General features: G+C 45.3%; 1 protein-coding gene across 1 annotated transcript in view; it reads right to left on the bottom strand.

Moving 5' to 3' along the window:
• LOC112247728 (guanine nucleotide-binding protein G(olf) subunit alpha-like) overlaps positions 1 to 13,512 on the bottom strand; it is an 84,763-nt gene extending 71,251 nt beyond the window's left edge. Inside the window, exons 1-4 of the mRNA XM_042329198.1 lie at positions 12,829 to 13,512; positions 12,500 to 12,572; positions 10,855 to 10,909; positions 10,365 to 10,484 (exon numbers count right to left, since the gene is read on the bottom strand). Of these exons, the coding sequence (XP_042185132.1) occupies positions 10,365 to 10,484; positions 10,855 to 10,909; positions 12,500 to 12,572; positions 12,829 to 12,976 (396 nt within the window). The 5' untranslated portion in view covers positions 12,977 to 13,512. The remainder of the gene's footprint in view (positions 1 to 10,364; positions 10,485 to 10,854; positions 10,910 to 12,499; positions 12,573 to 12,828) is intronic.
• Between the last annotated feature and the right edge of the window lie 251 nt (positions 13,513 to 13,763).

Genomic DNA, 13,763 nt, shown 5'->3' with positions numbered 1-13,763 from the left:
GAGAGACAGGACCAGTCACACACACACACACACACACACACACACACACAGGACCAGGACCAGTCACACACACAGGACCAGTCACACACACACAGAGACAGGACCAGTCACACACACACACACACAGACAGGACCAGTCACACACACACACACAGGACCAGTCACACACACACACAGACACCAGTCACACACACACACAGAGAGACAGGACCAGTCACACACACACACAGGACCACTCACACACACACACACAGAGAGACAGGACCAGTCACACACACACACACAGAGAGACAGGACCAGTCACACACACACACACAGGACCAGTCACACACACAGAGACAGGACCAGTCACACACACACAGAGAGACAGGACCAGTCACACACACACACACACACACAGAGACAGGACAGTCACACACACACAGACAGGACCAGTCACACACACACACACACACACACACACACACACAGACAGGACCAGTCACACACACACACACACAGAGAGACAGGACCAGTCTCACACACACACAGAGACAGGACCAGTCACACACACACACACACAGAGAGGACCAGTCTCACACACACAGAGAGACCCAGTCACACACACACACACAGAGAGACAGGACCAGTCACACACACACACACACACAGAGAGACAGGACCAGTCACACACACACACACACACAGAGAGACAGGACCAGTCACACACACACACACACACAGGACCAGTCACACACACAGAGAGACAGGACCAGTCACACACACACACACACACACAGGACCAGTCACAGAGAGACAGGACCAGTCACACACACACACACACAGGACCAGTCACACACACACACACACAGACAGGACCAGTCACACACACACACACACACAGAGAGACAGGACCAGTCACACACACACACACACACACACACACACAGGACTCACACAGAGAGACAGGACCAGTCACACACACAGGACCAGTCACACACACAGAGACAGGACCAGTCACACACACACACACACACACAGAGAGACAGGACCAGTCACACACACACACACACAGACACAGGACCAGTCACACACACACACACACACACACACAGAGACAGGACCAGTCACACACACAGAGACAGGACCAGTCACACACACACACACAGAGACAGGACCAGTCACACACACACAGACAGAGACAGGGGACCAGTCACACACACACAGAGACAGGACCAGTCTCACACACCACACACACACAGAGACAGGACCAGTCTCACACACACACACAGAGACAGGACCAGTCTCACACACACACACAGAGACAGGACCAGTCTCACACACACAGAGACAGGACCAGTCTCACACACACACACACACAGAGACAGGACCAGTCACACACACACACAGAGACAGGACCAGTCTCACACACAGAGACAGGACCAGTCACACACACACACAGAGACAGGACCAGTCACACACACACACAGAGACAGGACCAGTCACACACACACAGAGAGACAGGGACCAGTCACACACACAGGACAGACAGGACCAGTCTCACACACACACACAGAGACAGGACCAGTCTCACACACACACACACACACACACACAGAGACAGGACCAGTCACACACACACAGAGACAGGACCAGTCTCACACACACAGAGAGACAGGACCAGTCACACACACACACACACACACAGAGAGACAGGACCAGTCTCACACACACAGACACAGAGACAGGACCAGTCACACACACACACACACACACAGAGAGACAGGACCAGTCACACACACACAGGACCAGTCTCACACACACAGAGAGACAGGACCAGTCACACACAGGACCACACACACACAGAGAGACAGGACCAGTCACACACACACACACAGAGAGACAGGACCAGTCACACACACACAGAGACAGGACCAGTCACACACACACAGAGAGACAGGACCAGTCACACACACACACACACAGAGACAGGACCAGTCACACACACACACACACACAGAGAGACAGGACCAGTCACACACACACAGAGACAGGACCAGTCACACAGAGACACACACACACACACAGAGAGACAGGACCAGTCACACACACACACACACACAGAGACAGGACCAGTCACACACACACACAGGACCAGTCTCACACACACAGAGACAGGACCAGTCACACACACACACACACACACACACAGAGACAGGACCAGTCACACACACACAGAGAGACAGGACCAGTCTCACACACACACAGACAGGACCAGTCTCACACACAGAGACAGGACCAGTCACACACACACACACACACACACAGGACCAGTCACACACACAGAGAGACAGGACCAGTCACACACACACACACACACACACAGTCTCACACACACAGAGAGACAGGACCAGTCACACACACACACACACAGAGACAGGACCAGTCACACACACACAGTCACACACAGAGACAGGACCAGTCACACACACACACAGAGAGACAGGACCAGTCCCACACACACACACACACACACAGAGACAGGACCAGTCACACACACACACACAGAGACAGGACCAGTCACACACACACACACAGAGAGACAGGACCAGTCACACACACACACACACAGAGAGACAGGACCAGTCACACACACACACACACACAGAGAGACAGGACCAGTCACACACACACACAGAGAGACAGGACCAGTCACACACACACACACACACACAGAGAGAGACAGGACCAGTCACACACACACACAGTCACACACACAGAGAGAGGACCAGTCAGGACCAGTCACACCAGTCACACACACACAGAGAGACAGGACCAGTCACACACACACACACACAGAGACAGGACCAGTCACACACACACACACACAGAGACAGGACCAGTCACACACACAAGAGACAGGACCAGTCACACACACACACACAGAGACAGGACCAGTCACACACACACACACACAGAGACAGGGACCAGTCACACACACACACAGAGACAGGACCAGTCTCACACACACACAGAGAGACAGGACCAGTCTCACACACACACAGAGAGACAGGACCAGTCTCACACACACACACAGAGACAGGACCAGTCTCACACACACACAGAGACAGGACCAGTCTCACACACACAGGACCAGTCTCACACACAGAGACAGGACCAGTCTCACACACACAGAGAGACAGGACCAGTCACACACACACACAGAGACAGGACCAGTCACACACACACAGAGACAGGACCAGTCTCACACACACACAGAGACAGGACCAGTCTCACACACACACAGAGACAGGACCAGTCTCACACACACAGAGACAGGACCAGTCACACACACACACACACAGGACAGTCTCACACACACACAGAGACAGGACCAGTCACACACACACACACACACACACACACAGAGAGACAGGACCAGTCTCACACACACAGAGACAGGACCAGTCTCACACACACAGAGAGACAGGACCAGTCTCACACACACAGAGAGACAGGACCAGTCTCACACACACACAGAGAGACAGGACCAGTCTCACACACACACACAGGACAGTCTCACACACACAGAGACAGGACCAGTCTCACACACACACAGAGACAGGACCAGTCTCACACACACACAGACAGGACCAGTCACACACAGACAGGACCAGTCTCACACACACACACAGACACACACGACCAGTCTCACACACACACACAGGACCAGTCTCACACACCCAGGACCAGTCTCACACACACACAGAGACAGGACCAGTCTCACACACACACACAGAGACAGGACCAGTCTCACACACACACAGAGACAGGACCAGTCACACACACAGAGACAGGACCAGTCTCACACACACAGAGACAGGACCAGTCTCACACACACAGAGACAGGACCAGTCTCACACACACACACAGACAGGACCAGTCTCACACACACACAGAGACAGGACCAGTCTCACACACACAGAGACAGGACCAGTCTCACACACACACAGAGAGACAGGACCAGTCTCACACACACAGAGAGACAGGACCAGTCTCACACACACAGAGAGACAGGACCAGTCTCACACACACACAGAGACAGGACCAGTCTCACACACACACACAGAGACAGGACCAGTCTCACACACACACACAGAGACAGGACCAGTCTCACACACACACAGAGAGACAGGACCAGTCTCACACACACAGAGAGACAGGACCAGTCTCACACACACAGAGAGACAGGACCAGTCTCACACACACAGAGAGACAGGACCAGTCAGGACCAGTCTCACACACACAGAGAGACAGGACCAGTCTCACACACACAGAGACAGGACCAGTCTCACACACACAGAGACAGGACCAGTCTCACACACACACACACACACACACACACACAGGACCAGTCTCACACACACACACACACACACACACACACACACACACACACAGGACCAGTCACACACACACACAGGACCAGTCACACACACAGAGACCGAGAGAAACAAGAGAGAGAGAGACCGACACACTGGTCCTCCCATAACTGACGAAACGTAACCTCACAGTACACATCTCAATGGAGTTGAGAGTACCTCTGTCTACATCGAGTTGGTATCAGCATCCCGTCAGCCACTGGTCCTGTGTAACTACTTCCTCTTCTTTGGGTGCTGCAATTCAACGTTTTGGATCCACTTTATTCTATGTGGCCTCTGTCAAATGTTTCTAAAAATCAATGATTAAATCCTTACTGGGTACCTGTGCTTGTCCTGGTTGTTATATAGTTGAATACGCAGTTTCTGCAACAACAACAACAACAACAACATGCAATCTATGCATCTTCTGTAAACAGAGGGGTCAATGGGGTCATCTTCTGTAAACAGAGGGGTCAATGGGGTCATCTTCTGTAAACAGAGGGGTCAATGGGGTCATCTTCTGTAAACAGAGGGGTCAATGGGGTCATCTTCTGTAAACAGAGGGGTCAATGGGGTCATCTTCTGTAAACAGAGGGGTCAATGGGGTCATCTTCTGTAAACAGAGGGGTCAATGGGGTCATCTTCTGTAAACAGAGGGGTCAATGGGGTCATCTTCTGTAAACAGAGGGGTCAATGGGGTCATGTTAAAGTTTAGTTTTATGCGTATATTTTTATTCACAGCAGACAGTCAATGTTCTAATTCTTGATTCTATTTACACACATTATATTCAGTACTCGGATTAAGAAAGTAAACTCATACATATACAGTAACATAATAGTATTCTGATTAGTACATATACAGTAACATAATAGTATTCTGATTAGTACATATACAGTAACATTATAGTACTCTGATTAGTACATATACAGTAACATTATAGTATTCTGATTAGTACATATACAGTAACATTACAGTGTCTCCTGACCCCTTGTCTCAGTACATATTTATGCAGTAACATAATCAGTTTGTTATATCTGATTAGTACATATACAGTAACATAATAGTATTCTGATTAGTACATATACAGTAACATAGTATTCTGATTAGTACATATACAGTAACATAATAGTATTCTGATTAGTACATATACAGTAACATTATAGTATTCTGATTAGTACATATACAGTAACATTATAGTATTCTGATTAGTACATATACAGTAACATTATAGTATTCTGATTAGTACATATACAGTAACATAATAGTATTCTGATTAGTACATATAATAGTACAGTAACATTATGGGGCCAGTATTCCTGACCCCTAGTACATATTTATGCAGTAACATTATAGTATTCTGATTAGTACATAACATACTGATTAGTACATATACAGTAACATAATAGTATTCTGATTAGTACATATACAGTAACATAATAGTATTCTGATTAGTACATATACAGTAACATAATAGTATTCTGATTAGTACATATACAGTAACATTATAGTATTCTGATTAGTACATATACAGTAACATTATAGTATTCTGATTAGTACATATACAGTAACATTATAGTATTCTGATTAGTACATATACAGTAACATTATAGTATTCTGATTAGTACATATACAGTAACATAATAGTATTCTGATTAGTACATATACAGTAACATAATAGTATTCTGATTAGTACATATACAGTAACATAATAGTATTAGTACATATACAGTAACATAATAGTATTCTGATTAGTACATATACAGTAACATAATAGTATTCTGATTAGTACATATACAGTAACATAATAGTATTCTGATTAGTACATATACAGTAACATAATAGTATTCTGATTAGTACATATACAGTAACATTATAGTATTCTGATTAGTACATATACAGTAACATTATAGTATTCTGATTAGTACATATACAGTAACATTATAGTATTCTGATTAGTACATATACAGATTATAGTATTCTGGTACATATACAGCAACATTATAGTATTCTGATTAGTACATAGTGTTAGTACATATACAGTAACATGTATTCTGATTAGTACATATACAGTAACATAATAGTATTCTGATTAGTACATATACAGTAACATAATAGTATTCTGATTAGTACATATACAGTATATACAGTAACATAATAGTATGCATATACAGTAACATAATAGTACTCTGATTAGTACTATACAGTAACATAATAGTACTCTGATTAGTACTGGGGTCAGTTTGTTATATCTGGATTACTTCATACATATACAGTAACATAATAGTATTCTGATTAGTACATATACAGTAACATAATAGTATTCTGATTAGTACATATACAGTAACATAATAGTATTCTGATTAGTACATATACAGTAACATAATAGTATTCTGATTAGTACATATACAGTAACATAATAGTATTCTGTATTCTGAACATTATAGTATTCATATACAGTAACATTATAGTATTCTGATTAGTACATATACAGTAACATAATAGTATTCTGATTAGTACATATACAGTAACATTATAGTATTCTGATTAGTACATATACAGTAACATTATAGTATTCTGATTAGTACATATACAGTAACATAATAGTACTCTGATTAGTACATATACAGTAACATAATAGTACTCTGATTAGTACATCCTGATTGAAATGTTTACATAATTAGTCATTGTAGATAAAAATTCCCTTAACAACCACCAACACAGATTGTCGCCGTCATACTGACAGACATCATGTAGGCCTCTCATGTTGTCATCACTAGGCCACGCTGGCAGAGGAAGGAAACATCCCACAAAGAAAGTTGAAGTCTGTCCCCCGCCCGGAGACGGGCCCGTCTGTCCCCCGCCCTGAGCGTTGATTGAACCAGACCGTAGAGAAGACCAATGTAGACATAATTTACCAGTTCCATGTTCAGGCCTCAGTTCTTATAAATAATATATTTTTTTAAATGTTTAAATACTATAAAAATCAGCATTTCGCAGTTATTTATCCCAGTAACAGGGTTCCCGCCATTCAAACCAGACCTAACCCTCTGTTTCCCTGACAGGAACCAGGCAAAAACCCCTGTTCCCCTGACAGGAACCAGGCCTAACCCCTGACAGGAACCAGGCCTAACCCCTGACAGGAACCAGGCCTAACCCCTGACAGGAACCAGGCCTAACCCCTGACAGGAACCAGGCCTAACCCCTGACAGGAACCAGACCTAACCCCTGACCCCCTGAGGAACCAGACCTAACCCCTGACAGGAACCAGACCTAACCCCTGACAGGAACCAGACCCTCTGTAACCCCTGACAGGAACCAGACCTAACCCCTGACAGGAACCAGACCCAAACCTCTGTTCCCCTGACCCAGGCCTAACCCTCTGAACCAGGAACCAGACCTGTTCCCCAGGAACCAGGCCTAACCCTCTGTTCCCCTGACAGGAAACCCCTCTGTTCTGTTCCCCTGACAGGAACCAGGCCTAACCCAAAACCAGGCCTCCCTCTGTTCCCCTGACAGGAACCAGACCTAACCCCTGACAGGAACCAGACCTAACCCTTGACAGGAACCAGACCCAAACCTCTGTTCCCCTGACAGGAACCAACTGAGTAACTGTGCATGTCTTAGAGTAAATCCGTGACCCCAGCTTTAAAACAGACGTCATCTGCTACAGTCCTGACCGCTCTCAGGTTGGTAACCAGGACAGAAACACCTGGTCAACACTCCTCTCAGGTTGGTAACCAGTACAGAAACACCTGGTCAACACTCCTCTCAGGTTGGTAACCAGTACAGAAACACCTGGTCAACACCCCTCTCAGGTTGGTAACCAGTACAGAAACACCTGGTCAACACTCCTCTCAGGTTGGTAACCAGGACAGAAACACCTGGTCAACACCCCTCTCAGGTTGGTAACCAGTACAGAAACACCTGGTCAACACCCCTCTCAGGTTGGTAACCAGTACAGAAACACCTGGTCAACACCCTCTCAGGTTGGTAACCAGTACAGAAACACCTGGTCAACACCCCTCTCAGGTTGGTAACCAGGACAGAAACACCTGGTCAACACCCCTCTCAGGTTGGTAACCAGTACAGAAACACCTGGTCAACACTCCTCTCAGGTTGGTAACCAGTACAGAAACACCTGGTCAACACCCTCTCAGGTTGGTAACCAGTACAGAAACACCTGGTCAACACCCCTCTCAGGTTGGTAACCAGTACAGAAACACCTGGTCAACACCCCTCTCAGGTTGGTAACCAGTACAGAAACACCTGGTCAACACTCCTCTCAGGTTGGTAACCAGTACAGAAACACCTGGTCAACACCCCTCTCAGGTTGGTAACCAGTACAGAAACACCTGGTCAACACCCCTCTCAGGTTGGTAACCAGTACAGAAACACCTGGTCAACACTCCTCTCAGGTTGGTAACCAGTACAGAAACACCTGGTCAACACTCCTCTCAGGTTGGTAACCAGGACAGAAACACCTGGTCAACACTCCTCTCAGGTTGGTAACCAGTACAGAAACACCTGGTCAACACCCCTCTCAGGTTGGTAACCAGTACAGAAACACCTGGTCAACACCCCTCTCAGGTTGGTAACCAGTACAGAAACACCTGGTCAACACTCCTCTCAGGTTGGTAACCAGTACAGAAACACCTGGTCAACACCCCTCTCAGGTTGGTAACCAGTACAGAAACACCTGGTCAACACTCCTCTCAGGTTGGTAACCAGTACAGAAACACCTGGTCAACACCCCTCTCAGGTTGGTAACCAGTACAGAAACACCTGGTCAACACCCTCTCAGGTTGGTAACCAGTACAGAAACACCTGGTCAACACTCCTCTCAGGTCAGGAAACACCTGGTCAACACTCCTCTCAGGTTGGTAACCAGTACAGAAACACCTGGTCAACACCCTCTCAGGTTGGTAACCAGTACAGAAACACCTGGTCAACACCCTCTCAGGTTGGTAACCAGTACAGAAACACCTGGTCAACACTCCTCTCAGGTTGGTAACCAGTACAGAAACACCTGGTCAACACCCTCTCAGGTTGGTAACCAGGTACAGAAACACCTGGTCAACACCCCTCTCAGGTTGGTAACCAGTACAGAAACACCTGGTCAACACCCTCTCAGGTTGGTAACCAGGACAGAAACACCTGGTCAACACTCCTCTCAGGTTGGTAACCAGTACAGAAACACCTGGTCAACACTCCTCTCAGGTTGGTAACCAGGACAGAAACACCTGGTCAACACTCCTCTCAGGTTGGTAACCAGTACAGAAACACCTGGTCAACACTGCAGCGACTGAACGAGGACACGGGAAAACATGACGTTTAGACTATTCCATTTGGTCATGTGACAAGACCTTATCAAAGCCCGGATCAAAACACAGCAGACATGTTGGGACCCTATTCCCTATAGAGGGCACTACTTATGACCTACAGCCCCTATTGGCCCAGGTCAAAGTAGTGTCCTATGTAGGAAATAGGGTCCTTTTAGGACACGGCCATAGGGACCTAAAACGGAGAGCCAAACTCCCATCGATAAACCGACAAAAGTTTATTTTATATTTATTTATTTTACGTTTAATCTGTTATATTTTTTCGTTGATTAAGGATGAGCAAAAGTCCAACAACATTTCCAATCTTTCCTCACAGCTAAATTATAGCGCTAGTAGCAAAATGCTATTTTAAAAAAAGGAAAATAAATGACGAACAAAATGGCATTGATAATAACAGTATAAAATACATTATTCTAAGTTACTGTGTAGTTGACCATCACAACTGTTGACCACAGGGCCTCCCGAGGAAAAACAGGTCAACAAAAATATTTTTTTACATTCAAATAACAACTGTTGACCACACACACAGACACAGACACAGACACAGACACAGACACACACACACACACACACACACACACACACACACACACACCTGAAAGAAAACTTAAACAGCTATCTTACCTGTGTGTAGTCAAAGTCCGAGAGAGGAGCTATGCTTTTGATGTATTCGATTCTGAACTGGTCTTCGGGGTTGGCGAGAGAGACTGGGGGTTTCAAGGTGCTCATGGCTGACACTATCGTCTAGAAAGAGGAGACACACGCCGGCGGTAAGATGGATGAATACAGGATAAATGAGCTCATAAACCCCTATCTATAAGGGAAATAGGATTGGGGTGTCCCATCTAACACTGAGGATGCATCCAAATTCTACCCTTATTCCCCAAACAGGCCTAGTGCTGGTCAACAGTAATGCACTATATATATAGTGCATTACAGTTGACCGTAACCCAGGGCACTAGGTCTGTTCGTGTGTGTGTGTGTGTGTGTGTGTGTGTGTGTGTGTGTGTGTGTGTGTGTGTGTGTGTATGGAATAGGGTGCTATTTGGGACACAGAATACCCTGGTAAACCACTTGTTTACATAAAACAGGACACAGATTAATACCTACTCACCACTATGGCATCCTTTACGTTTTTCAGAATATCTTGGATTTTCTGTTTCTTTTCTCTGGTGAGGAACAGAACACAGGCATCAGGAGATAGTAACTAACGAAGATAACTTCATCACAATATTCCTCGTCTGTGAACCCAAAGATCCCACTATGGAGACTGGGTAGTTCCTCTTCAGTTCTAGGCCCTGATGTGAACACACTAGAGTCCGTGTGTGTGTGTTCAGGCCAGACAGACAGTAAGATATCTCTACCAGTACAACTGTAGTCCTATGTAACTCAGACAGACAGTAAGATATCTCTACCAGTACAACTGTAGTCCTATGTAACTCAGACAGTAAGATATCTCTACCAGTACAACTGTAGTCCTATGTAACTCAGACAGACAGTAAGATATCTCTACCAGTACAACTGTAGTCCTATGTAACTCAGTCAGACAGTAAGATATCTCTACCAGTACAACTGTAGTCTTATGTAACTCAGACAGTAAGATATCTCTACCAGTACAACTGTAGTCTTATGTAACTCAGACAGTAAGATATCTCTACCAGTACAACTGTAGTCTTATGTAACTCAGACAGTAAGATATCTCTACCAGTACAACTGTAGTCTTATGTAACTCAGACAGACAGTAAGATATCTCTACCAGTACAACTGTAGTCTTATGTAACTCAGTCAGACATGGACCGCTGTCCCCATCAAAGGCACAGAAGGCCTTGCAGCAAAACACATTACCCATAGACCCTAAGCCTAGCTCCATTACCCATAGACCCTAAGCCTAGCTCCATTACCCATAGACCCTAAGCCTAGCTCCATTACCCATAGACCCTAAGCCTAGCTCCATTACCCATAGACCCTAAGCCTAGCTCCATTACCCATAGACCCTAAGCCTAGCTCCAAAAATAGTCAATATAGCTATGACATACATAAGTACATAACAGTAAACAATGTGTCTGCAGTAATAAGGCAGTCGGTCAGGGGAGATATCATGCCTCACGTACGGAAGCCGTATTCAGCCGATATGTGTCTGCAGAGAGAGTCTTAAGTTGCTTTAGGGGAAACCAGACCCACTGACAGAGCTAGTCGCCTAGCTGTACAATACATTGTGTGTTGGAGCTAGTCGCCTGGCTGTACAGTACATTGTGTGTTGGAGCTAGTCGCCTGGCTGTACAGTACATTGTGTGTTGGAGCTAGTCGCCTGGCTGTACAGTACATTGTGTGTTGGTCGCTGATAGAGGGGGGAGCCTAGGCTATGCAGTAGTGCCAGACGAAGAATCCAGGCAGTTCTCTAAAACCTATTCTCGGGCAGTCTCACTCACAGTCTCTGATGATAACAAAATATGGTTATGAAATATATATATATATATATATATATATATAGTCATCGTCCCGTTATCAGCAACATATTGTAACATGCAGTCAGAGATAGATAGATATATATATATTTGCATGATAACAAAATATATATTATGATATATATATATATATATATATATATATAGTCATCGTCCCGTTATCAGCAACATATTGTAACATGCAGTCAGAGATAGATAGATAGATAGATAGATATATATATATATATATCTGGACCTACATGTCAAACGGAGATTCAGTATGGGCTCTCATAACAGTGGATAACATGTACTCACTCTGCGTTAAAACCATTGACGTGTAGAATCCTCATCTGCTTCACAACGGTACTTTTCCCGGACTCTCCAGCACCTTCGGAAATGAAGCGAACAAGAGGACTGAATGTTACAATATGTTGCTGATAACGGGACGATTAAAGGGGTCATCTTGTTACCGTTCAAAAAATGAATAATAATGTTATCGAAATGTATTTATTTGCTAGGCTTCGCTTCGCTATCCACCAGCATGACATATTGCGATAGCTGTCAACAAAAAAAATGTGTTAGGGGTAAACGAATGATATTTAGATGACACCGTGTTCGGGCCAAGCCGTTTAATAAAACCGTACCCAATAATAACAGCCGGTGCGTCGCTTTATATGCTCGTCTTTCTTTTTGCAACTGTTTTTCAATTGTTTTATTCGCCTCTTGTTGTGCCTTTTCGTCAATGCGTTGATCTTCAGTCTTGCTGTTGCCCAAACAACTCATATCTTCCATTGAACTTCCTCGTCTATCGAAAAATACGAAATAATAGCCAAAGATGTTGTGATGAAAAACCCTAAATGGTGCGACGCTTCTCCGCCGTTGGGAGGGCTGTGTTCTCCCCGCTACGGTTCCTTTTTATCCGCAACCAACCGGACCTTCCTTCGGCATCCACACTAAATTTTGATTCGCCCCCTCCGCCCCCCAAAAAACTCGAATCGTTGAAATAACAAGAGGATACATACACAAGAGAACGAAGGTTTTCTGGAAACAGACCAAGTGTTTCCCTCTCAGTATTTGATCTAAATGTCTATTCGGTCTCTTAACTCAGCACTGCCTCTTTCTGCTTTACCAGGATGTAGCGGTGCACCGATCCACAAAAACCTTCCATCGCCACAATGTAACAACGCTGCTGCTCGCTCACACACCTACAATCCGCTTACATATCATTTGATCATTTCTGTGAGATGGGTAGGAGGGCCAATATAATCACATGTGCCCCCACCACCAGACCTTCCAGTGGCCAGCTATAAGTCCTGAAAACGACGAGAGGGAAGAGACTATCCGCCTGCACAGGTTGGGGAAGGAGAGCTGGCAAGTCCGTTGAATTGACCCTGACCTCGGGGTTAGGTTCTCAATCATAGCCTACAAAACGAAATAATAACCCACTATAAAACAGGTTATCAGTCACCTACACAAAAACAACACGAAAAAACCTGGGAGCAGCAACGTGATCATTTCTAGCCTTTCACAACAAAACTTTTGCTCCCAACTCATATCACTTCTTCCATTTGCATTCAGT

Source organism: Oncorhynchus tshawytscha, linkage group LG10 (genome assembly GCF_018296145.1).
Source record: "Oncorhynchus tshawytscha isolate Ot180627B linkage group LG10, Otsh_v2.0, whole genome shotgun sequence".
Classification (NCBI taxonomy): Eukaryota; Metazoa; Chordata; class Actinopteri; order Salmoniformes; family Salmonidae; genus Oncorhynchus; species Oncorhynchus tshawytscha.
This window is presented reverse-complemented; position numbering and strand designations above follow the sequence as displayed.